The sequence below is a fragment of the Lampris incognitus genome, chromosome 6 (genome assembly GCF_029633865.1).
Source record: "Lampris incognitus isolate fLamInc1 chromosome 6, fLamInc1.hap2, whole genome shotgun sequence".
Lineage (NCBI taxonomy): Eukaryota > Metazoa > Chordata > Actinopteri > Lampriformes > Lampridae > Lampris > Lampris incognitus.
This window is the reverse complement of record NC_079216.1, coordinates 3820712-3848211: the sequence shown is the minus strand read 5'-3', so window position 1 is coordinate 3848211 and position 27500 is coordinate 3820712. Positions and strand designations below refer to the sequence as shown.

The following is a 27500-nucleotide window of genomic DNA, read 5'->3' as shown; positions in this document are numbered from 1 at the left end:
CACACCTGTATTTACACAATCACACCTGTACTTACACAGCCACACCTGTACTTACACAATCACACCTGTATTTACACAGCCACACCTGTACTTACACAGCCACACCTGTACTTACACAATCACACCTGTATTTACACAATCACACCTGTACTTACACAGCCACACCTGTACTTACACAATCACACCTGTATTTACACAGCCACACCTGTACTTACACAGCCACACCTGTATTTACACAATCACACCTGTATTTACACAATCACACCTGTACTTACACAGCCACACCTGTACTTACACAATCACACCTGTATTTACACAGCCACACCTGTACTTACACAATCACACCTGTATTTACACAATCACACCTGTACTTACACAATCACACCTGTACTTACACAATCACACCTGTACATACAAAATCACACTTGTACGTACACAATCACACCTATACTTACACAATCACACCTGTACGTACACAATCACACCTGTACTTACACAATCACACCTATACTTACACATTCACACCTGTACTTACACAATCACACCTGTACTTACACAATCACAATCAGGTTTATTGCCAAGTACAAGCACATAGAAGCAATTTGTCTTGGAAGCTGTCCACTTGTGATAGGATCACCCAAGATGCATGTTACTCTATCTGTCTGTCTGTCTGTCCATCTGTCTTGTCTGTCTGTCTGTCTATCTGTCTTGTGTGTGTGTGTGTGTCTGTCTGTCCATCTCTCTTGTCTGTCTGTGTGTCTGTCTGTCTGTCTGTCTGTCCATCTGTCTTGTCTGTCTGTCTGTCTGCCAGTCTGTCTGTCTGCCAGTCTGTCTGTCTGTCCATCTGTCTTGTCTGTCTGTCTGCCAGTCTGTCTGTCTGTCCGTCTATCTTGTCTGTCTGTCTGTCTGCCAGTCTGTCTGTCTGTCCATCTGTCTTGTCTGTCTGTCTGTCTGCCAGTCTGTCTGTCTGTCCATCTGTCTTGTCTGTCTGTCTGTCTGTCTGTCTGTCTGTCTGCCAGTCTGTCTGTCTGCCAGTCAGTGTGACTCACAGCTGGATGAGTTTAACTCTTCATAAACAGATTGTGTTTGGTCTCATCACTTCACAACAACATGGGTGGATTTGTCACAACCCTGGAGTTGTGTGTGTGTGTGTGTGTGTGTGTGTGTGTGTGTGTGTGTGTGTGTGTGTGTGTGTGTGTTCCACCTCTTCTTAACCCACTGTACCTTACTTCCAGATGACAAAGAAATCCCACAAACTGCCCTGGGACAATTACTATGAGAGCGAGCTGGTCAGTATTGTGCGGGTAACGAGCAGTGTGTGTGTGTGTGTGTGTGTGTGTGTGTGTGTGTGTGTGTGTGTGTGTGTGTTGTTTTGAGTGTGCTCTTGTACTTCTATCTGTGTGAGGACCAATTTAAGTTTTTAGCCATCAGAGTGAGGATTTGTTTTTGCAAAGTGAGGACATTTTGGCTGGTCCTCACTTAAGTGTGTATTTGAGGGTCAGGACTTGGGTCTAGGGTTAAGGTTAGAATTAGGATGAGGATTAGGTTAAGGTAGTGTAAGGGTTAAGGTTAGGATTAGGTTAAGGTAGTGTAAGGGTTAAGGTTAGGATTAGGATGAGGTTAAGGTAGTGTAAGGGTTAAGGTTAGGATTAGGATGAGGTTAAGGTAGTGTAAGGGTTAAGGTTAGGATTCGGATGAGGTTAAGGTAGTGTAAGGGTTAAGGTTAGGTTAAGGTAGTGTAAGGGTTAAGGTTAGGATTAGGATGAGGTTAAGGTAGTGTAAGGGTTAAGGTTAGGATTAGGATTAGGTTAAGGTAGTGTAAGGGTTAAGGTTAGGATTAGGATGAGGTTAAGGTAGTGTAAGGGTTAAGGTTAGGATTAGGATGAGGTTAAGGTAGTGTAAGGGTTAAGGTTAGGTTAAGGTAGTGTATGGGTTAAGGTTAGGATTAGGATGAGGTTAAGGTAGTGTAAGGGTTAAGGTTAGGTTAAGGTAGTGTAAGGGTTAAGGTTAGGATTAGGATGAGGTTAAGGTAGTGTAAGGGTTAAGGTTAGGTTAAGGTAGTGTAAGGGTTAAGGTTAGGATTAGGATGAGGTTAAGGTAGTGTAAGGGTTAAGGTTAGGTTAAGGTAGTGTAAGGGTTAAGGTTAGGATTAGGATGAGGTTATGGTAGTGTAAGGGTTAAGGTTAGGTTATGGTAGTGTAAGGGTTAAGGTTAGGATTAGGATGAGGTTAAGGTAGTGTAAGGGTTAAGGTTAGGTTAAGGTAGTGTAAGGGTTAAGGTTAGGATTAGGATGAGGTTAAGGTAGTGTAAGGGTTAAGGTTAGGTTAAGGTAGTGTAAAGGTTAAGGTTAGGTGTGTACTGCTGATGGTTAAATTAGGGTTATTGTATGTAGTCAATTAGGGTCCTCACAAGCATACCAGTGTGTGTGTGTGTGTGTGTGTGTGTGTGTGTGTGTGTGTGTGTGTGTGTGTGTGTGCGTGTGTGTGTGTTCTCTCTTTGTGGACCATCAACATGGCATGGGGACCGGCTGCATCCTTCCCATAGTGCACCATGAAAAACATTCTTTAAATATTCATGTAAAGGGTTTTCTCCTCTCCAGAATAAATCAAGTATTTTCTGTTCCAAGAAGAAGTAACTACCACTTTCAAAAATAGATCATATATGTACTTAAGGAAAATTAAAATATTTGTACTGCTTTTAGACCTTCAGCTGGAGAAAGTTTGGACCTTATTGGACAACATGTGCAAATTAATGTTAAAACTCACTTTGAGCCTTTGGAGTAAAACAAACAAATCATTCCCAGCATGCTCAGCGCTGGGAAGATGTCAAAGCTAGCTGTAAACTGGTTAGCCACAGTAAATACATGTGAATGCTGCCGTGATGTGCTGGAGGATGGATGCTGATTTCAAGCCGGGGGGGGGGTCTTCTTTAAAAGGATCGTTCAGGATTTGGTTTTGAAGCCAAAAGTCCTTTAATTCACATGAAAGTCACATGAAATTACACAAACGTCACACAGGGACAAGAGGAGCCTGAATCCATTTGTTTAGTGGTGATTTACAATAGAGAAGGAGAGAGAGAGAGGTGAATATGGAGCTGCCAGGCCAAAGAGGAGGTTATGTGGTGAGGGAGGACATGCAGGTGGCTGGTGTGATAGGAAGAGATGGAGACGGATGATCCGCTGTTGCGCCCCCTAACGGGAGCAGCCGAAAGTAGTAGTAGTAGTAGTAGTAGAAGTAGTAGTAGTAGTAGTAGTAGTGGTGGTGGTGGTGGTGATTTACAATAGCCCTGTGATATAATACAGATGTACCAGTACACATCAATACATGTAAACACAACAAGCCTTCCGCTGGTCTCACAGGCTTCAGCTTCAGTTTTAGCTTCAGCTTCAGTTTCAGCTTCAGCTTCAGCTTCAATTTTGACTTCAGTTTCAGCTTCAGTTTTAGCTTACACTTCAGTTTCAGCTTCAGTTTTAGCATCAGTTTCAGTTTTAGCTTCAGTTTTAGCTTACGCTTCAGCGTTAGCTTGTTTTAGCATCAGCTTCAGTTTTAGCTTACGCTTCAGTTTTAGCATCAGCTTCAGCTTTAGCTTACGCTTCAGTTTTAGCTTCAGTTTTAGCATCAGCTTCAGTTTTAGCATCAGCTTCAGTTTTAGCTTCAGCTTCAGTTTCAGTGGAAATCCAGACAGCCAGGTCAGGTAACACACAGTTTAGTACTGAGTCACACTGGAAATGCAAAAAGCTTTTTTAAGTCTCATTAAGCACAAATGCTCTTCTCCAGTGGGTTATATTTAACTTTAGTTTCCAGTGTGTAGTTTATATGTGTTACTCAGTTTGTATTTAGTGTGATTCATCATTTATTGTGTGGTTTATATTTAACAGTTTGGCGAGTGGTTTATATTTTTGTTTATTTTGTATTTTAGTATGTAGGTAATGTTTAAGTAATGTTTAAGTGTTGTAGTTTATATTTTAATGTGTAGTTTATAATTTTCTGGTGTAGTTTTTTTACGCATCTGGGCGGTGCAGCAGATTAACATGCTAACACTGAGGTATAGTTTGGCGCTCCAGCGTGGCCTCCACGGCTGGCTGTCAGGAAACCTGCCAGTCATTTGTGAAATATAATGAATGTAATTTAAAAATGTAAAATTAAAATCAGTTTTTATTTTGTCCTGTAGTTAGGACGAAGCATCACAGTGTTTGTGTAGCAGAGCAGCATAGGGTCCTTCGATGAGGACTGAACAGTATCAGTGTAAAACATGGCAGGTCTCATCTGAAGAACCCAGCAGACAAGAAGGTTTCACTTCCAAATGTCCTGCACCATCCCTCTATGCATCCGTCCATTACCCTGTGTGTGTGTGTGTGTGTGTGTGTGTGTGTGTGTGTGTGTGATTGCTCTCGAGGCTGCTGCTGTCTTGCCAGTCTTCGCTCATAGTCGGTGATGTTTGGTCCCTGGGATGTACATGAAGATTATCTTCCAACAACTTCCTGTTTGGCAGAGAGCAGACATTCTGTCTGTCTGTGTTTGCTGTTCTCGGCTCCCTTTTTCTTGAACCTGGAACAATTTAAACATTTGATTATTTCCTCCTCGTGTAGGGGAACTTACCTGAGCCTTGTTTTATCTCCCAGTACAGGCTTTCCAGTCCTTACTGGTCCCAGTACCAATCTGAGTCAATTCGATTCAAATCACTTTGTTGGCATGACAAAAATACTGCCAAAACACATTTAACATAGATATTAAAATTATGTTTTACCTTCTCTCTCTCTCTCTCTCTCTCTCTCTTTAATTCATTGCAATTCAATTCAATTCAATTCCAAAGGCTTTATTGACATGAAAGTTTTAAAACAATGTTGCCAAAGCATCAAGGTGCAATTTGGACAGTACACAATAACACTATTAATGAACATCAACACAACACCACACTGATCAACAAAGAAACAATAAAACAACAATAACAATAAAGAAAGAGAGGTAGAGCAGAAGGTGGAGCATGGGTTGTGAGGAGACTATAGCTGTCATGTGTGGTGCTGCTTGTCTCTCAGGCTGGGACCTGACCTGACACATCTTGCTGCATCTATGTGCTGACACTGTTTTTCCAGAGTACATGCTGCACTTTAGTCTGGTAACACAATGTATCCAAGTCTTGGAATTTGCATTGAACTTTTGTAAAGAACTTTGTTCTTAAGTCTTCGTATGTGCTACATTGTAGCAGGGAGGTGCCACAAAAGTGTTGATATTGAACTTTTTTTGGGGGGTGGGGGTTTCCCCCCTTTTTATCCCCAACTGTATCTAGCCAGGCCCAGGGTGGCATGGTGGTGCAGTGGTTAGCGCGGTCGCCTCACAGCAAGAAGGTCCTGGGTTTGAGCCCTGAGGTTGTTCAACCTTGGGGGTCATCCTGGGGTCGTCCTCTGTGTGGAATTTGCATGTTCTCCCCGTGTCTGCATGGGTTTCCTCCGGGTGCTCCGGTTTCCTTCCATAGTCCAAAGACACGTGTGAATCGGCCATATTAAATTGTCCCTAGGTGTGAATGTGTTGGCCCTGTGCTGGACTGACGGCCTGTCCAGGGTGTACCCCAGCCTGCAGCCCAATGACTGCTGGGATGGGCTCCAGTATCCCTGCGACCCCAACTGGGCTAAGCAGCTTGGATAATGGATGGATGGATGTAGCAGGAAGTGTTGCTCTGTCTCCACTTGTCTCTGTGGACAGAGCTGACACAGCCTGTCTTCTCTAGGCAGCAGGTGTGCCTGTGTCGGCCAGTCTCTATGGCCAAGCTGTGATCACTTGAGTCTGTACATAGTAGTTCATGTCTTTCTGAGTTTCTGGTCAGTCACGCTGGTCACATAGTCTGCCATCGTGTACTGTCTGTTTAGAGCCAAGTAGCATTGACGTTTGCTTTGAGTTGTTGTGATAGATGTCCTTTTTTTTTTTTAGCTATAATGTGGTTGGGCCAGATTGTGTGAGGGCTGTCCTGATGCCTTGTGCTGTTGGCTGAGCTGAGCCCCAGGACCAGCTGGCTGAGGGGACTCCTCTCTTACTTTTCCTCTTGGTAATGGAGAGCTTTGTAATGGTAGGAGTTGGGGTCACTTGCTTTTAGGTGTTTGTAGAATTTGATTGCTGGTTTTTGCATGTTAATTAACAGGGGAAACTGAGCTAGTTCTGCGCGGCATCCATTGTTGGGCGTGTTCCTGTGTACTCTGAGAACACTCTTGCAAATCTCTGTGCAGGGATTCGATTGGGTGTTTGTCCCGTTTTTCAAAGTCTTGGTTTACAAGAGGACCCCACACTTCACCACCATATTGTAGAATTGGTTCAATTCTGGATTTGAATATTTTTAGCCATATTCTAACAGGTATGTCTATGTTTGAAGACCTTTTTTATATTTTAGAAAGCCCTTCTTCCCTTGTCTCTGAGATCATTAATGGCGAGATTGAAATGTCCTGTTAATTTCTCTCTGTCATTGCTCTCTTTTCCCCTTAGCAGTGCTGTAAATAGGTACGCGGTCATGCGTCTCATACGAATTAAAATCCGAAAGAACGCCATAAACTCACTATCAACATGTCGAGAGGACGCACCCTATTTCCCCCCTGATAACGTGACATGTGAACAACAAATCCGTGTTGAATCATAGAAATAAACGAAAGAAACCCATGGACACATCCATGAAGAAACCTCTCCAGCGGTCACCATTTTGTAACCGTCTGCGCATCCAACTTGTGCTGACGAGATCCCGCGTTCAGTCATCGCGACATGCTACTTTAGCTGCCACCAGCTCTTCGTTGGTTTGTTCCGTTTCCCGGGGGTCGCCACAGCGGATTTCATAGTTGTTGTTTTTATTAAAACACCTTTATTGTATGAACAGAATTGGTATCCAGTGAGGGCACAGCACCGATGGCGGTCTTGTCAATCTGCACGGTGATTTGGAAAAGTTTACATCGGACGCCCTTTCTAACACAACCTGACGTACGGGCCGTTTACACGACAACGGTCTTGCTAAAAGCGGGAACCTTTTTCCTTTGCGTTTTAAAAACGTTCTGCGTTCAGACGACGTCATTTTGAATACGACCCGCATACTCACGGATCCGCAAAAGAAAACGACTGAAAGCGCTGTAGTACGCACGCCAGGCCAGTAGTCGGCGGTGTAACTTCGTAGTATAGAGCCTTTCCGGTGAACCCCAGTAGCGCCACGCGCCTGCGCACAAACGCTTTCTTCTCGGCGCGGCGGCGAGTAAACGAACACGGTGGCGAGTGTACGCTGGCAAACAGATGATTTTGTCCGGACGGACGATGACGTGGAGTTGTCACCCTGGACTATAAAGCGTCAACACTCCAGGAAAACGTCGATTGGGAATCATGCCAGTCAAAATACTCTCGACACAGACTCAAATAGCCACACTCGCGCACGGCTGAAAACGTAATACGCATGTGCGAAGTGGAGCCGTGACGTCACCGTTTTCACAGGAACCGGTCTTGCTGGTGTACACGGCGACGCCGGAGTTGCGTGCTGGAAAGGTCTCACTCTAGAACCCGGTCTCACAAGTCTACGTTTCCAGGCCACCAGAACGCAACAATACTGCTTTATGTTGAAAACGTTGCCGTGTGGACGGTAACAACTTTAGCTGCAACCGGCTCGCCGCACAGATGTCCTCTCGACAGCCAGGGCTTCCAGCTTTCCCATAACACCAACTCAAACCAACCACTAATGATTTTAACATCACAATTCATCTGCAGAGTAAACAACAGTTGCTGAGGTACACATTTCAATTTTTCAATGATTGAGACATGTTGTAGAACCTGATAATGTAATAAATCCCAGATAATGTAATAAAAATCTGCTCTTGAGTCCATTGAAAATGCAATAAAACCTGATAATGTAATAACTTCCTGATAATGTAATAAAGTGCATTTGCATGTCCAACTTTGACCTGTTGGTGGCGCTAGAGCTCTGGAGCTAGAGTTGCCAACACAGTATCACCACTTGAACCCATTAATAGGTGGTCTGCTGTTAAATTATTACAATATTGGGGAATTATTACATTATCAGGACCTGCAAAATGAAGGCTAACCTGATCATGTAATATCCTCCTGTTAATGCCATACTTTATTACATTATCGGTAAAAAGTTTATTACATTATCGGGAAATGCACTTTGTTACATTATCAGGAAGTTATTACGTTATCAGGTTTAATTGCATTTTCAATTGCCTCAAGTGCATTTTTTATTACATTATCAGGGTTATTACATTATCGGGGATTTATTACATTATCAGGTTCTACACATGTACTTTGAGTGTAAAAAAGGTGCCAGAGTGCATAAAAAAGCATCAAAATAGAGCTTGTTTATCAAAAGAAGTGTTGCGGGGGACGATCCCCCCCCCGGACCCCCCTGCAGAGATCTGCCCTCAAATCCTGGAAACGGCCCTGTATGTTCCTACAGTCGCAGTCTGAATTTTGTATTATGTCATGATTTGGGATTTTATTTGTTTAATTTTCAGATACATTTTAAACACATATATGACTATAACCATAATTATAACTATATATAACATCAAACACGAGATTAACACTACAATTTGTCAGAAAAACAATTATTGGGGACCCCCTCAAATGAGCACCCGTGGCTCCCGGGGGACTCACTCCGTTGAAAGGCTGTTTACATCACTGCCATGGACTTCGTTTTCCAGTCACGGAAAACACCTGCAAAATGCTAAAATCGATTAAATGTCCTGGAAATATCCTTGAGGTCATGGAAAATTATAAAGATAGGTTATGAAATTGGGATTTTACTTGCTGACATTGCATTTTGCAGGGTGATTTTTTTTTAGCTGTTTTTGAGTATTTTCATCAGTATTTTTAGCCGCTGAGACGTGACATCAGTGTGTGAAGTTTGGGCAGTGTGTTCAGTAACCTGCTAAAAGTCACACAGGCCATTTAGAGACTGTTGAGGCTTCCACTGACAGTTAATACTGAATAATATGACCTTCTACCAGCAGCAGCTGGCATGTATATCCAAGCAAAAGTCCTGGAAAACAGCAGGAACCCTGCTAGTAACCAGAGTTATGATGTCATCATCTTCATATTCTGTCTGACACACACATACACACACGCACACACACACACAGCCCAGCCACCTCTGACGGCTGTCTGAGCATCTGACCAACCCCAGAGGCCTATTTGACCTTTGACCTGTAGCGTCAGCCAGTGGGTGACTGGCAGTAAACAGGCAGACAGTAGTGTGTCTGTATGGACGCCAGGTGCAGAAACTCAACAGTGAAAACGTTTTGTGTTTCACGCCGGATCCCAAGGACCAAACATGAAGTCGTGCTGCGTGTGTTGGGTGTGTGGTTGTTGGTTTTTACTGGTTTGCATTGTGTGCTCTGCTGGTGTCACTGGTTTGTGTCTGACCGGGGTGTCTGGTTTGGGGACCGTGGCATGCTGGGTTACCAGAACATTTTGTGTCATGTCTCCAGTTTGGCATCGCATGGAAAACCCGGACAAAATGTTGCTTATGTCTTAATCCAGGTGAAGGTTGAAGTCAAGGTAAGTAAGACGACACTTGGAGTGGTGTGTGAGGGGTGTGTTGAGAAGCTTCCTGTTGGAATTCTAACCGGAATTGCCTCGTTTTGACCACCGGCTCAGGATTTCAACACCAGTGTAGAAAACATCCCTTATGTAAAGGAGTGATGTACTGATGTGGTTTGAATCATCCTGTGCGTGAGTGGAAGGCCGTCTTTATTGGGGGGCTGGGTGTTGGGGGTTTGGTGTTTCAGGCCAGTATGGACCTCCTTATTTACCCAAAGTCCATGAATGTATCACATAATGCCATTTGGCACAGGGGGGGAACCGACAAACCCAGCAATTTGAACATGGACCTTTCCCAAAACTTGTTTTTGGGGAACTTCAAACCTTCTTTGTTGTAATTGGAGGAGGTTATCGGAGGGGGAACGTGCCAGCGGCTAGTTGTGCATGTCCTGAAGTCTACCAAAGCAAGAGAAAACACAGAGAAGGTTTTTGAAGTGGAGTCAGAGTCTCTTCTTTGGTAGGAGCTAATTACAGCCTGACTGGCCTCACCACCAGAGAACAGACACACACACTGTACAGCACTGCTGCATTGCTAGTCGGTGGTTTTCGAACTGGCAGCTTGTCCAGGGTGTCTCCCTGCCCTTTACCCAAAGCATGCTGGGATATCACCTGACCCCTGTGATACTGAAAAAGGTCAAGGCGGGTAAGGCAGAAGCAGAGGTGGGAAACCCAGCTTCAGAAAGTAGAAGTGCTAACCATGTATTTGCTCCACCCATGGACTAAACCAGCTGATTTCACTAATCAGTTCACCTCCCTGGGTGAAGTGTTGTGCTAATTAGAATCAGCTGGTTTACTGCATGGGTGGAGCAAATACATGGTTAGTACTTCTACTTTCTGAAGCTGGGTTTTCCACCTCTGGGCAGAAGGATGGATGGATCAAATGTCTCTCCCTCTATCTAGCTTTCAGTATTTGCTTGTATATTTCTGTGTGTATGTGTGTACATCTCTTTGTTTTATTCTTACTTTGTGTGTACGTTTGTGTGTGTCTGGGTGTGTGTGTGTGTGTGTGTGTGTCTGTCGCATTCCTCCAGCAGGACTGTTTCACAGTGGAAGGAGAAGATCTGAAACACGACTTTGAGCGCCTGCAGCTAGCGATGGAGATGGTCGGCTTCCTCCCTGTCACACGCAAACAGTAAGAGATCGATCGATCGATCAATCAATCAATCACCAAACCAATCAAACTATCTTTACTCTGCACATTCCACCCATGTGTGTGTGGTTTCACGTATGTGTTCCTCTGCTTAGTGGTGTATGAGTGGAGAGGTGAAGGGGTGACCAGACCACATAGTGTTTCCTGTCTGTGACTGTTAATATGGATCTGTGAGTTAAGTTCAGGTTTAGTCACACGTGCTCTTCACGGTGTCTCCCTCCATCATCAGGATCTTCTCTCTGCTCTCGGCCATCCTCCATCTGGGGAACATCCGCTACAAGAAGAAGACGTACCGAGACGACTCCATCGACATCTGCAACCCCGACGTCCTGCCGATCGTCTCTGAGCTGCTGGAGGTAGGAAAAGCACACTGGCGAAAGAAAAATGGCTTTCGCAGACCTGACGGAGACGAGACAGGAGCTCAATACGAGTTCACTTTTGGTTCCCCTGGACAACCTAAAAGCCTTTGGTTTGGGTCTGCATCTTACTGTACACCTCCTGTTTCACCTTTAGGCCTGTGCACACCTTGTCCAAATTTCACATCAAAATTTTGCACATAAGGGGCATCTAGGTGGCATGGCGGTCTATTCCGTTGCCTACCAACACGGGGATCGCCAGTTCAAATCCCCGTGTTACGTCCTGCTTGGTCAGGCATCCCTACAGACACAATTGGCCGTGTCTGTGGGTGAGAAGCCAGGTGTGGGTATGTGTCCTGGTCGCTGCACTAGTGCCTCCTCTGGTCGGTCGAGGCCTCTGTTTCTGGGGGGAGGGGGGTTGCGTGATCCTTCCATGCGCTGCGTCCCCCTGGCGAAATTCCTCACTGTCAGGTGAAAAGAAGCGGATGGTGACTCCACATGCATGGGAGGAGGCATGTGGTAGTCTGCAGCCCTCCCCGGATCGGCAGGGAGGGCTGCAGACTACCACCTGACTCCTCTGATACATGTGGAGTATCAGAGGAGGCATTATATATGTGTGTGTATGTATATATATTATATATATTTTATACATATATAGGATGTGTAAAAAAATGAATTTAACTGAAAATGACATTTCTAGCTGTAAGGTTGAACAGAGAGGGGTTCAGCTGCTGTTCTGCATCACGCTTCCTGATGCTCATACACTCATATTCTCTACTGATGATAAAACACACACACACACACACACACACACACACACACACACACACACATCAACTGTGAAGACAGCCCAGAAATCCCAGTTTCCTGTTACAAATGGATCCACTGGCCACGCTTGTTGAGTCTTTGACAAGAAGCAGGCAGTACTACTACGTCCATTGTTACTTTCATAACTACACTACGGCTATACTACTGCTACAACTACTATTATTACTACCATAAATACTGCTGCTATTAATACTACTACAACTACTACCATAAGTAGTTTCTGCCATAACTACTAATACTACTACTAGTACAACTGTTAATGTTCATACGAACTGTAACTACCATAACTACTACCACTTCTACTACTAATAGTACAACTGTTACTGTTACTACCATGCTGTAACTACCATAACTACTACCACTTCTACTACTACTAGTACAACTGTTAATGTTACTACCGTGCTGTAACTACCATAACTACTACTATTACTAGTACAACTGTTAATGTTCATACGTACTGTAACTACCATAACTACTACCACTTCTACTACTACTAGTACAACTGTTAATGTTACTACTTTGCTGTAACTACCATAACTACTACTACTACTAGTACAACTGTTAATATTACTACCGTGCTGTAACTACCATAACTACTACCACTTCTACTACTACTACTAGTACAACTGTTAATGTTACTACTGTGTTGTAACTACCATAACTACTACTACTACTAGTACAACTGTTAATATTACTACCGTGCTGTAACTACCATAACTACTACCACTTCTACTACTACTACTAGTACAACTGTTAATGTTACTACTGTGCTGTAACTACCATAACTACTACCACTTCTACCACAGTACAGTCCCATGAGGGACTTCTCAGGGAAATCTGATCGCCATGAGTGTAGACTGATACATGAATGGGGCTTAGACCAACTGGGGCTTCCTGTTTCCTGCGGGGGCGTTCCTAGAGAAGGAAGTGGACCCACCAGAACGGATGAAAGGATGACAGACTGGATCCTCTGGGCTGAAATCAGAAATTCTTGTCCAGACAGACCTGAAAGTGTTGTGCTGTACTTCCTGGACTACAGAGTGCACTGAAGTATAAGTTGCACTCAGCAAAAGAAAAAAACAAAGAGAAAACCATATATAGATCACTTCGATTACATGTATATCGAGATACAGTATTTTCAGTTGAGTCCATCTAGTGGCCTTAAGGCCTTTACACAATGGCGGCTTTTTTTTTAATGCAGTTAATTTGCACATCAATATATTTTTTGGTACTTTCACACAGAATATTACACAGTGAAAAAATGCCGTAATTTTTTTCTGACCGAGTTTCATTTCCCGGAGCTTTCACACCGCGGATAAAGGCGTCAACCAATCACGCTGTGCAGAACGGACGCCGCGTCACAACTCCTAATGACAGCGGCGGACCTGTTCGTTGTTTTTCTCATCAGCCTGTATTGATTACAGAGGGCACAAAAATCACTAAGACAGTGAACTCCGAGGACAACGTGTGGAGGAGCATCGCCAAACATTCGCCTCCACCTGGTGTGGCGGTGGTGGTGAGGCTGCCGCTTGCCATGCTGGCCCAAGAGAGCAAACCGGTGGCTCAGTGGGGAGGGATAAATGCTCCACAGTCATGCCGACTCGCCTCCTCCCCGCTGGCCCTGACAAGCCACAGTGGCACTGTCCAGTTTGCTCTTCTTCTGCAGAATGAGTTTCCAGTTTGAACACGTATGGCTGAATTACTCCGATGTTACCACTTGCCGTTGTGTAGCGTACAGTAGCAAGTAACACAAAACAAGCAGGAGTTGCTGTGTTTGATGAGCAGAGTCGACGGTGAGCAGGTATATGCACTGCAGGAGTGGCAGAGGGGTGGCGAGGTGCAGGCAGCAGGTAGGGTTTGGGGAGATTTGATTGAGGGTTGGGATAATTCACATATTCATAGATCCTGGATTTTTTAGTGAGGGAGAAGGAGTAGATATTATATTCAGGTTTTTAGCAATGTAATTGAACTTATTTTGCAGAAAAATAACATCAGACAATTTATTATATCAAGCAGAACATTTTATATGTCTTCAAACATGACTGCAACATGGGGATCGCCGGTTCAAATCCCAGTGTTACCCCCGGCTTGGTCGGGCGTCCCTACAGACACAATTGGCCGTGTCTGCGGGTGGGAAGCCGGATATGGGTATGTGTCCTGGTCGCTGCACTAGCGCCTCCTCTGGTCGGTTGGGGTGCCTGTCTGGCGGGGAGGGGGAACTGGGGAGAATAGCGTGATCCTCCCACGCGCTACATACCCCTAGTGAAACTCCTCACTGTCAGGTGAAAAGAAGCGGGTTGTGACTCCACATGTATGGGAGGAGGCATGTGGTAGTCTGCGGCCCTCCTTGGATCGGCAGAGGGGGTGGAGCAGAGACCGGGACGGCTCGGAAGAGGGGGGGACTGGATTCAATTGGGGGAGAAAAAGGGGAAAAAAAACCACAAAAAAAAAAACATGAATGGAGGGGGACTGAGTTTTGACATGACCGTTAAACTCCACCGTGGTTGTTTTGGTAAAACCAAGGCTGCCCGGGGCAATGATACAGAAAGATGAGGTCATTGAAGTGTCTGGTTATTTGTGTAAGGGTCCTGACACACCAGGCCGATGGTCGGCCGTCTGCCGATGTCATGCCGTCGGTAAGCGTCTGTGACCCTAGTTTTTGCAGTGTGCCTCGCACCGTCGGCACTAGTCGGACCCCTGTTGGACCCCTGTTGGCAGCTTTTCGGCCGATTCGGCGTGGTGTATTGGCGGAGCCTGTCTGTGAGAGAGCTCACTCTGATTGGCTGTTCAGTTTAGCGAATCAGGGTCGTCGACTGTCGTCTTTGCGGTGTGTTCAAGTGCTGCACTCCGGCCCAGACGGCAGGCGGCGTGAGGCGCCGCAGCAGTCGGCCTTCGTCGCCGCTAGTCGGTTTGGTGTGTCTGGGCCCTCAGAGTGAATCCCAGCTCGGACTGTATGACATCATCTGCCAGTTTTATGTGACACACTCGTCCCTCATCCAGAGAGACAGAGTCCCCTCGTCATCTACTGAGACATCTAATCCACCAAGAAGTCCACAGTGAACTTGGGAACAGGTCTGCACCACTACTGCCTCCACATCTGTTTCTTTTAGTAGAGGACACATTTTACAAGTACATTTTCTCCCTGTTTGACTGGCGTAACGAAGAAACCACCAGAGATTTACCCCCCCCCCCCAACACACACACACACACATGCCGCCCGTACACCAAAGGAGCACAACAACACGCTGCTGAACTATCAAAGGACTGGTAATACACAGAGCGCCAAGCTCGTTAGCGGACCGCTAAAACACACGCGGCAGTGCCGAGGCTCGACACTAATCACTAAACTGCACAATAAACTCACCTCTCTGTTCAGGGATTAACAGCCAGTGTGAAATGAAGTCTGATTACATTACCCCCCCCACCCCACCCCCACCCCCAACCCCCGCTGAGCGTTCTTTCCGCCATCACCCACCCCCCTCCTCCCCCTTTTGGTCATAGCCCGGGGCTGACAGAAAAAGGGCCATGATGGAATTTACAGGAAGATAAGACATGCACCCACATATGTGCAAACAAACAACCCGTGCATGTGTAAACTGCATGCACACACACACACACGCACGCACACACACACACACCACTGTGCTCTCAGCAGCAGCTGTTGGACCCTCTCCCATAATCCCTCTGGATGTGGAGATGTGTGCAGTGACATCTGTCCCCCACTGTGCCACCCCCCCCCCGTCTGCCCCCCCCCCCCGTCTGGGGGCCATTCCTACTGCATGTGTGTTTGCATGTTTGTATGCGCACTTGTGAATAAAGCTGCAGGAAATCGTGTGTGTGGCACCCTGTAGCCCTGTAGTTGCTAATCTTAGCGCTCTACGCTAGTTAGAAGAGGCCGGGTTTTAAATAACGAGGCATCAGGTCACAACTAAACGTTACATCTTCTCATCAGAGTGAGCCACGGTACATTCTGGACAAAGAATGTGACTTGACCTTCATGGAGTTCAGAGCTAAAAAGAGAGAGAGAGGAAGAGAGAGAATATCCCTTTAGTGGGTTATGTCCCTGGGGAATAAAGGTACATTTAAGTGCTCAAATGCAGTAACAGGAGGGAAAAAAAACTAACAAGTGAAATATATTTTTAAAAAAAGTATACATTTTTTTTCTCATCTCAATTTCTGCAAAGAGAAAATGTGTTATTGTAAACCTGAATGGTGCTCCCAGTGGCAGCAAAAGAGGTTCACTGTCACACACAAACTGTTCAAAATACAGTGAAGGCAGTATGGAGTACATGCTCATTGTAGTATGCCAGTGTGTCTTTATGTCATTGTGTTATCATATGGTGTGCTAGCATGCTACATGCTTAATGCTAGTATGCTACATGCATCATGCTACTGTGCTGCATGCATAATGCTAGTATGTTGCATGCATAATGCTAGTATGCTACATGCATAATGCTAGTGTGCTTCATGCGTAATGCTAGTATGCTACGTGCATCATGCTAGTGTGCTACATGCGTAATGCTAGCATGCTTGTACACTGGTATGCTGTATGCTAGCATGCTGGATATAGTATGCTAGTATGCAGTATGCTTGGTGCAGTATGCTGATGTGTAGTTCTGAACACAGTTACAGTGTACACACCCTGGTCTCCCTCATACTCCATTTTGTACACCGACATGACCTCGTCTTCGTCCCGTCTCAGGTCAAAGAGGAGATGCTGATGGAAGCCCTGACGACCAGGAAGACTGTGACGGTCGGGGAGAGGCTCATCGTTCCCTACAAACTTGCTGAGGTAAGGGACAGCGTTTCATCCTCTGTCACAAAGACAACCAAACACAGCAATACCTCACCATCACCCACGACCCCATCATCTCTCTCCCCCTGCTGCGTAAGAACACAGCCAGCAGCTCAGGAAACCAGACGCATCTTTATCATAGTTAATATTCCTCTCTATGTCTCAGCCTTTTAGGGAGATGTGTGGTTGGAATGACAGATGGGTTCAAGGTGGAGGTGGGATTATATCAAGGATCAGCTCTGAGCCCCTCTTGTTTGCAATGGTGATGGACAGGTTGACGGACGAGATCAGGCAGGAGTCTCTGTGGACGATGATGTTTGCGGATGACATTTTGATCTGTAGTGAGAGTAGGGTGCAGGTGGAGGAGAGCCTGGAGAGGTGGAGGTATGCACTGGAGAGAAGAGGAATAAAACTCAGGAGGAGCAAGACGGAATACATGTGCATGAATGAGAGGGAAGACAGTGGAATGGTGAGGATGCAAGGAGTTGAGGTGACGAAGGCATATGAGTTTAAATACTTGGGGTCAACTGTCCAAAGTAATGGGGAGTGCAGGAGAGAGGTGAAGAAGAGAGTGCAGGCAGGGTGGAGAAGAGTGTCAGGAGTGATGTGTGACAGAAGGGTACCAGCAAGAGTTAAAGGGAAGGTTTACAAGATGGTAGTGAGACCAGCTACGTTATATGGTTTGGAGACAGTGGCACTAATGAAAAGACAGGAGGTGGAGCTGGAGGTGGCAGAGATGAAGATGATAAGATTTTAATTGAGAGTGATGAAGAAGAACGGGATTAGGAACGATTATATTAGACGGACAGCTCAGGTTGGACGGTTTGAAGACAAAGCAAGAGAGACAAGATTGAGATGGTTTAGACATGTGTGGAGGAGAGATGCTGGGTATACTGGGAGAAGGATGCTGAATATGGAGCCGCCAGGGAAGAGGAAAAGAGGAAGACCAAAGAGGAGGTTTATGGATGAGGTGAGAGAGGACATGCAGGTGGCTGGTGTGACGGAGGAAGATGCAGAGGACAGGAAGAGATGGAAACGGATGATCCGACTTGGCGCCCCCTAACGGGAGCAGCTGAAAGTAGTAGTAGTAGTAGTAGATATCTCAGACTTTTGGTGTGTGTGTTTGTTGGTGGAGGGGGTCAGGACTTTGTTGTGACGTTTACAGCCCCCATCCACTACCCCACGTACATTTTAAGGCGCCTGTGGCAGATTGGCAGATCTCTTCCTGTGTGACTTCCTGTTTGCTTCAGCCCAAGTTAACCCTTCAGAAACCAGATTCCCTTGCCTGTCTCACCTAACAGCTGGCAAGACAGACAGGGACAGTAAGACTGGAGCAGTCAGGCAGGGTAGAGATACAGGTGACAGTAAGACTGGAGCAGTGAGACAGGGTAGAGACACATGTGACAGTAAGACAGGGTAGGGATACAGGTGACAGTAAGACGAGCAGTGAGACAGGGTAGAGATACAGGTGACAGTAAGACTGGAGCAGTCAGACAGGGTAGAGATACAGGGGGTGGTAAGATTGAAGCAGTCAGACAGGGTAGAGATACAGGTGGCAGTAAGACTGGAGCAGTCAGACAGTGTAGAGATACAGGTGGCAGTAAGACTAGAGCAGTGAGACAGGGTAGGGATACAGGTGGCAGTAAGACTGGAGCAGTCAGACAGGGTAGAGATACAGGTGGCAGTAAGACTGGAGCAGTGAGACAGGGTAGGGATACAGGTGGCAGTAAGACTGGAGCAGTCAGACAGGGTAGGGATAAAGATGACAGTGAGACAGGGTAGGGATACAGGTGACAGGGTCTTTCTCTGTGAAGAAAGTGTCTCCTGGCAGAGGAAGTCCAGTCAGAAGACTATTAATCCTCGAGGGGAAACTGGCTGTTGGGGGGTCCCAGGTACTATTACACAACTCGAATACACACACACACACACACACACACACACACACATATCTATAATCTACGTTCACATAAACACACACAGTCGTACTGGCGTTCGACTGGCGTACGACTCACATATCAGACCCCCCCCCCCACCTCGTCATGATGCGCTAGTTAGTTTAGTCCAACTATGGCTGCCCCTCCTCCTGTCATGTGGTCTCCTCTCAGGAATGTGCTGGAATATATACAGCATAAACCAGACCCCCCCACCCACCCCTCTCTCCTTCTCAATTCAATTCAATTCAATATGTGCTTTATTGGCATGACATACGTGTACATATTGCCAAAGCATGTAAAACAACAACACAATACAACAATGATTATAATAATAATAGCAACAACAACAATGATTATGATATCCAACAACAACAATAGCGATAGGCGCCGTCACCCACTCTCTCTCTCTCTCTCTCTCTCTCTCTCTCTCTCTCTCTCTCTCTCTCTCTCTCTCTCTCTCTCTCTGTCTGTCTCACAAAATCAAATTCAAATAGCTTTATTGGCATGAACAAAAAAATGTTGCTACAGCATTTCGCAGACGATTAAAATGTTATATCACATTAATACACATTAAATTCACATTACATCACATATACACTACCGTTCAAAAGTTTGGGATCACCCAAACAATTTTGTGTTTTCCATGAAAAGTCACACTTATTCACCACCATATGTTGTGAAATGAATAGAAAATAGAGTCAAGACATTGACAAGGTTAGAAATAATGATTTGTATTTGAAATAAGATTTTTTTTACATCAAACTTTGCTTTCGTCAAAGAATCCTCCATTTGCAGCAATTACAGCATTGCAGACCTTTGGCATTCTAGCTGTTAATTTGTTGAGGTAATCTGGAGAAATTGCACCCCACGCTTCCAGAAGCAGCTCCCACAAGTTGGATTGGTTGGATGGGCACTTCTTGCGTACCATACGGTCAAGCTGCTCCCACAACAGCTCAATGGGGTTCAGATCTGGTGACTGCGCTGGCCACTCCATTACCGATAGAATACCAGCTGCCTGCTTCTGCTCTAAATAGTTCTTGCACAATTTGGAGGTGTGTTTAGGGTCATTGTCCTGTTGTAGGATGAAATTGGCTCCAATCGAGCGCTGTCCACTGGGTATGGCATGGCGTTGCAAAATGGAGTGATAGCCTTCCTTATTCAGAATCCCTTTTACCCTGTGCAAATCTCCCACCTTACCAGCACCAAAGCAACCCCAGACCATCACATTACCTCCACCATGCTTAACAGATGGCGTCAGGCATTCTTCCAGCATCTTTTCATTTGTTCTGCGTCTCACAAACGTTCTTCTTTGTGATCCAAACACCTCAAACTTGGATTCATCCGTCCACAACACTTTTTTCCAGTCTTCCTCTGTCCAATGTCTGTGTTCTTTTGCCCATCTTAATCTTTTTCTTTTATTGGTCAGTCTCAGATATGGCTTTTTCTTTGCCACTCTGACCTGAAGCCCAGAATCCCGCAGCCGCCTCTTCACTGTAGATGTTGACACTGGTGTTTTGCGGGTACTATTTAATGAAGATGCCAGTTGGGGACCTGTGAGGCGTCTGTTTCTCAAACTAGAGACTCTAATGTACTTATCTTCTTGCTCAGTTGTGCAACGCGGCCTCCCACTTCTTTTTCTACTCTGGTTAGAGCCTGTTTGTGCTGTCCTCTGAAGGGAGTAGTACACACCGGTGTAGGAAATCCTCAATTTCTTAGCAATTTCTCGCATGGAATAGCCTTCATTTCTAAGAACAAGAATAGACTGTCGAGTTTCAGATGAAAGTTCTCTTTTTCTGGCCATTTTGAGCGTTTAATTGACCCCACAAATGTGATGCTCCAGAAACTCAGTCTGCTCAAAGGAAGGTCAGTTTTGTAGCTTCTGTAACGAGCTAAACTGTTTTCAGATGTATGAACATGATTGCACAAGGGTTTTCTAATCATCAATTAGCCTTCTGAGCCAATGAGCAAACACATTGTACCATTAGAACACTGGAGTGATAGTTGCTTGAAATGGGTCTCTATACACCTATGTAGATATTGCACCAAAAACCAGACATTTGCAGCTAGAATAGTCATTTACCACATTAGCAATGTATAGAGTGTATTTCTTTAAAGTTAAGACTAGTTTAAAGTTATCTTCATTGAAAAGTACAGTGCTTTTCCTTCAAAAATATGGACATTTCAATGTGATCCCAAACTTTTGAACGGTAGTGTAAATACACATTAAATTCACATTACATCAAGTATTAATACACATTAAATTCACATTACATCACATATTAATACACATTAAATTCACATTACATCAAGTATTAATACACATTAAATTCACATTACATCACATATTAATAAACATTGAATTCACATTACATCACATATTAAATACACATTAAATTCACATTACATCACATATTAAATACACATTAAATTCACATTACATCACATATTAATACGCATCACATATTAATACACATTAAATTCACATTACATCACATTAAGTACACGTTAAATTCACATTACATCACATATTAATACACTTTAAATTGACATTACATCACATATTAATACACTTTAAATTGACATTACATCACATATTAATACACATTAAATTCACATTACATCACATATTAATACACATTAAATTCACATTACATCACATTAATACACATTAAATTCACATTACATCACATATTAATAAACATTAAATTCACATTACATCACATATTAATACACATTAAATTCACATTACATCACATTAAATACACATTAAATTCACATTACATCACATATTAATACATATTAAATTCACATTACATCACATATTAAATACATATTAAATTCACATTACATCACATATTAAATACACATTAAATTCACATTACATCACGTATTAATACACGTTAAATTCACATTACATCACATATTAATACACATTAAATTCACATCACATATTAATACACATTACATCACATATTAAATACTCATTAAATTCACATTACATCACATATTAATAAACATTGAATTCACATTACATAAATACACATTCTCTCTCTCTCTCCCCATTTCTCTCTGTCTGTCTCTCCCCATCTTTGTCTCCCCGTCTCTCTGTCTCTCTTCCTGTTCCCGATTCTGTCCAGTGAGGCTGTACTGATGTTAAAGTAAAGTTATAAATACTGTGTTTTCCAAGACGGTGCGTCATTACGTTAAATGTTCACAACACTTAAAGTCTGATTCAGTGTTCATACAACACACACACACACACACACACACACACACACACACACACACACACACACACACACACACACATCATACAAAGACAGACACACAAAGTGTTGAGTCAGAAGGCTGAGACTTGCAGAAGTCTTGCATTATTCATAGAAATCTTACATAACTGGAGGAGGAGGAGCGGTGCCGCCTGCTGCTAAAAATAAGAGCAGGGATCAATAATGCAGGAGGGCAGTGGAGGCCTTTTAACATGCCTGCTGTTCTTAGCTCCCTGTGAGCAGGCTGGGAGACGTGAACCTCCATCAGGAGGAGGTGTTCAGGGTCACTACAACAGTCACACCCATCTCACTGTATCTGTCTGTCTGTTTATCTATCTATCTATCTGTCTATCTATCTATCTGTCTGTCTGTCTGTCTGTCTGTCTATCTATCTATCTATCTATCTATCTATCTATCTATCTATCTATCTATCTATCTATCTATCTATCTGTCTGTCGTGTCTGTCTGTCTGTTTATCTATCTATCGATATCTATATCTATCTATCGATCTGTCTGTCTGTCTATCGATCTGTCTGTCTGTCTATCTGCTGTCTGTCTGTATCTATCTATCTATCTGTCTGTCTGTCTGTCTGTCTGTTTATATATCTATCTATATCGATATCTATATCTGTCGATCTGTCTGTCTATCTATCCATCTGTCTGTCTGTCTGTCTCTGTCTGTCTGTCTGTTATCATTATTTATTGTTTTTACACTTTGCTGTTGTCATTTTATTGTTGTCAACTAGACAGTGACTGCTTTGATAAAAACTTGAATATTGACTGGATAAAATGTTGTTGTGCTTTTCAAATCAAAGTGACAACATACGGGCAATCTGGGTGGTGTGGCGGTCTATTCCGTTGCCTACCAACACGGAGATCGCTGGTTTGAATCCCCGCGTTACCTCCGGCTTGGTCGGACATCCCTACAGACACAATTGGCCGTGTCTGTGGGTGGGAAGCCGGATGTGGGTATGTGTCCTGGTTGCTGCACTAGCACCTCCTCTGGTCAGTCGAGGCGTCTGTTCGGGGGGGAGGGGGAACTGGGGAAATAGCGTGATCCTCCCACGCACTACGTCCCCCTGGTGAAACTCCTCACTGTCAGGTGAAAAGAAGCGGCTGGTGACTCCCAAGTGTATGGGAGGAGGCATGTGGTAGTCTGCAGCCCTCCCCGGATCGGCAGAGGGGGTGGAGCAACGACCGGGACGGCTCGGAAGAGTGGGGTAATTGGACAGATACAATTGGGGAAAAGGGGGGGGGGCAACACACAACAATGACTGAACACCCTCAGTACCTTCTGCATACAGTTACACAACTAGAAGTGTCATCAATACAGACGACCGTGTCGTCTCTGCTTGGATGAAATCCCATGAAACAATCTGAGGGCCACCTCTCCAGGAGTCTAGACATAGTTTATCTGACCTCTCTGGTTGCTCTCGGGCTCGCTGATGTGTAATAACGGTCTCTCTTGGCAGCTTCATGTTGTCCAACAAACCATCTGTGAGTCTGGAGACAAAAGCTCTGGCTCCTAGCCCAAACATGAGAAGTATTGAAGCATGGCACGCAGACCGAACTTAGCACAGTACAGAAGGCGTTGGTGGGGAAAAGACTATTGTCCTCAAGGGAAGACAGAGGAGAGACACTGTTACCTGATCCCAGTCGTTCATTTGAAAAGCTTGATGTTGTTTTGCAGTTTTCTTTGTCATGGTGCCAGCTCTGTATGGGTACCAGAGAACCAGTCACCCAGTGTTTCTGCCTAGAGATGAACATCAGCGATCACAATCGAGTTGTAGGAAAATTCCTGGTTTTTCCAACCTGTGTCCCACTTTCATAGTGTTTTTCATCATTTCTATTGATTGTTGTAATATTTTACAGACTTGACTCTAGGGCTGTCCTGGATAGCATTTTTTTGGGCTCTTGAGCTACAGTAGTAATCAACAGCGAAAAGGTTGGTGTGTTTTATGCATGTTTGTAATCCTGATGGATTTGGTTGAACGATTTGTCCTGTCCGTGCAGTTTTTGTGACATAACAGCTTGTGACAGTTGTTCTTATGGATAAATTATAGACCTACATAAATGCTCGTAATAATAGGCTACGAATCCGAGACAACACCCGCCAAAGTACTGTAAAACAGAAGGGCAGAAACAGCATACTAGTACTGACAAGTCCAAGATTTGAGATTGATATTTATAAGATCTATATTTGTGTAATTTCTTTATTGTCATTTCTCAGTACTCGCATACATTGAAACAAAATTTGTCCTCCGCATTTAACCCTTCCTATACACTAGCAGAAGTGGGCGGGGCCGACTACAGTTCCACATTCCTATACACTAGGAGCAGTGGGCGGGGCCAACTCCAGTTCCACATTCCTATACACTAGGAGCAGTGGGCGGGGCCAACTCCAGTTCCACATTCCTATACACTAGAAGTGGGCGGGGCCAACTACAGTTCCACATTCCTATACACTAGGAGCAGTGGGCGGGGCCACTCCAGTTTCACATTCCATCAGCTATTAGCCTAAATCTATAACTTTTTACAACTTGAACCCAACAAGAGTCAAACAGAGATACAGAACACGCTTATTTCTGTTCTGTTATAACAACAATACTTTTAATGAGATAGCCGTAACAGTAGGCTTAACAGTGTAATACTCAAACAAATCACAACGCACTCAGAAATACAATTATTATTATTTTTACCAATTACTGACACAGTAAATAACAAAAAATAAATGAACAAACTAATAAATAGAACAAGGTAGCACATTTATAATAACAGCAGCACAGCCGAAGTCTTTGGCCTTTAATGGCCAACGTAAACTGGAGCGTGACATCACTGCTGTGAATGAGAGGGACGTCACGCACCCAAGCTGAGATGCTAGATGTCTCCACATTGTAACAGTGCATGTGTATGGCGTATATGTGTATGGCGTATGTATGTGTATGACGACAGGCATGGGCACAAGTCCATGAATGCTGGGATGGCATCTAACGCTTCACCGCCGTCCATAGGGTTAGTGGCTGTGTCAGGAAGGACATCCCATGTAACAGTCTGCGAAGTCATTATGCGGATTGACAAGACCATACCGGATCGGTCGAGGCCCGGGTTAACAACAACTGCCATTGGTGCTGCGCCCTCACAGGGTACCGATGGAAACTATCAAACCTGCTGTGGCGACCCCTGAGAAACAGAGAACAAGCCGAAAGAAGACGAACAGTGCAATACCTACGCAACAAACGAATATCCGAATAGTGGACTATTCGGGTCCAGCCCTATTTCACTCATTTTGGGGGTTTTTGAGATGAGCCCAGACAGACACTCTGCTTCACACCGGCGTCAGTAGGACAGACTAACATGCAGGTTCAGTTTAACTCAAACAAGTCCTCTTCATCTAAACCTCTGATTTACAAGTGAAATCCCATTTGAAATGTTAAATTTATCAGCTGGAACCAGAATTGAAGTGATTGAATTAAATACTGGAACGACAACTTGGAGAACAGAGCGGTGATACTTGACCTTACGTAACTGTTATAAGATTTACCATGTGAGACTCGCCCCTGTAGCCCAAACACACTTAATGTGCACCAAAGAGCTGAAGTCTGTGCTCCAGAATAAACATGACGTTCTCACTGGACCACAGACTAATGTGTTTTTGGTTTATTGTTTGTGTGTGTGTGTGTGTGTGTGTGTGTGTGTGTGTTTCTTTCTTTTTCAGGCCGGCACAGTTAGGGACTCTATGGCCAAGTCTCTGTACAGTGCACTCTTTGACTGGATCGTGTTCAGGACCAACCATGCTTTGCTCAATAACAAGGACCTGGAGGACAATGCCAAGGTTGGAAAACACACACACACACACACACACTCACAAACACCTACACACACACACACCCACACACACATACATACATTCAGGAACATTCAGGAAAACACACACATACTCTTTGTCCATGTGTCTGTGTCTGGAGTGTCCTGTTAAAGGACTTGGAGTGAAATTGAGGATTCTGTGTGTGTGTGTGTGTGTGTGTGTGTGTGTGTGTGTGTGTGTGTGTGTGTATGCCTGTGTTAGTAACCGTGTCTATGTTGTGTAATGTAACAATATTAATATACAGTTAATACGAGTATAATAAACTGAGTGATTTTGTTGGGGGGGGGGTTGGAAAAACAAATGTATGATGATGATGATGTTATCTATTGACTGGAATGAAGATTTTACATGTGTGTGTGTTTTTAGATTCTGTCCATTGGCGTCTTGGACATCTTCGGTTTTGAAGATTATGAGAACAACAGCTTTGAACAGTTCTGCATCAACTTTGCCAACGAACGACTTCAACATTACTTCAACCAACATATCTTCAAGCTGGAACAGGTGACCTCCTCTTTTCTCCTCTCAGCTTATTTGTGGGGTCCTATACAAACACACAGACTGCAAACACTGGTGCTTTGGTGTGATGGTGAAGTTATCACAGCCACAATGGTAACAATTACACACACTGCTATAACGCTACTCTAACACGCACGCACTTGCTTGCTGATAGTCCGAGTCCAATGATGACATCCCTCCTCGTTAATGGTGTGTTCTTTGATGACTGTAGAGTCCAATTCTTGATCCACAAGTTTTATTGCACATTGGGCATATGAAGTCTGAGTTAATGGGTTGTGTGTCTTCTCAGTCTTTTCTGTTGTTTTTTTTTCTTCACATTCCTCTCCATTTCCAGCTGTTCTATACCTCTGTGGTAGATCTCCTGCCAGTTGGAACGGTTGATGGCAGCTTGCTCCAGTCTCAACGGGTCGATACAACACTTCTTCAGCAATGTTTTTAGCTGGTCTTTGTATCGCTTCTTCTGACCACTTGCCGACCAGTGGCCTAGATGAAGCCGTCGATACAGGATTGACGTGGCAGGTGTTCTTGAGGCGTCCTGATGTCATGCCAGTGCAGTTGGTGTTCAGTGACCGTGGCTTCTATGCTCTTGCAGTTTGTGCTAGCAAGAATCTCAGAATGAGGAAAACGGTCACACCACGTGAACCCCATGATTCGCTGCAGACACCTTATATGGAACCACTCCAGCAACCTTGTTGGAGGAGATGGCGGCTGTATGTGACCTAGGCTTCACAGCTGTATAGGAGAGTTGTGATGCAGACGGCTTTGTAAATGGCAGTTTTGGTGTGCAGGTGGAGGTGTTTGTTTTAGAAGACCTTACATCAGAGTTTGCCGAAGGCCACAGAGGCTTGTTTGATTCTATTATGAGTTTCATGATCAGTGTCAGAAAGGATGCTGCCCAGGTATTTGAAAGTTGGAGCAACTGAGAGTGGTTGGTGTTCTATAGTGAAGACTGGCATAGCGGGTGGGGGCTGGACCTCCATTGGCATAACAAGTCAGTCTTGGTGATGTTGACTGCCAGGAACCGCTTTTGGTCTTTCAGGGTTGTCAGTTCGTCTGCTTATTTTATGCGTGTGATAGAACAGTTCCTAGGGCCATATATAGTCTTTATAGAATTGTAGAAGTTGTACATATTGTTCTGTCAGCATATGATTGAATCTCGTGAGCTTTTTTCATCCACCATGTATTTTGCAGACTGCGCAAGGTTGTTTGTACCTCCTT

At 44.4% G+C, this 27500-nt stretch overlaps 1 protein-coding gene across 1 annotated transcript in view; it reads left to right on the top strand.

The window, feature by feature from the left end:
- myo9ab (myosin IXAb) overlaps positions 1-27500 on the top strand; it is a 196621-nt gene that overhangs the window by 100358 nt on the left and 68763 nt on the right. Inside the window, exons 6-11 of the mRNA XM_056281150.1 lie at positions 1236-1289; positions 10607-10704; positions 10952-11078; positions 16609-16698; positions 25617-25733; positions 26133-26267. Coding sequence (XP_056137125.1) covers positions 1236-1289; positions 10607-10704; positions 10952-11078; positions 16609-16698; positions 25617-25733; positions 26133-26267 — 621 coding nt within the window. The remainder of the gene's footprint in view (positions 1-1235; positions 1290-10606; positions 10705-10951; positions 11079-16608; positions 16699-25616; positions 25734-26132; positions 26268-27500) is intronic.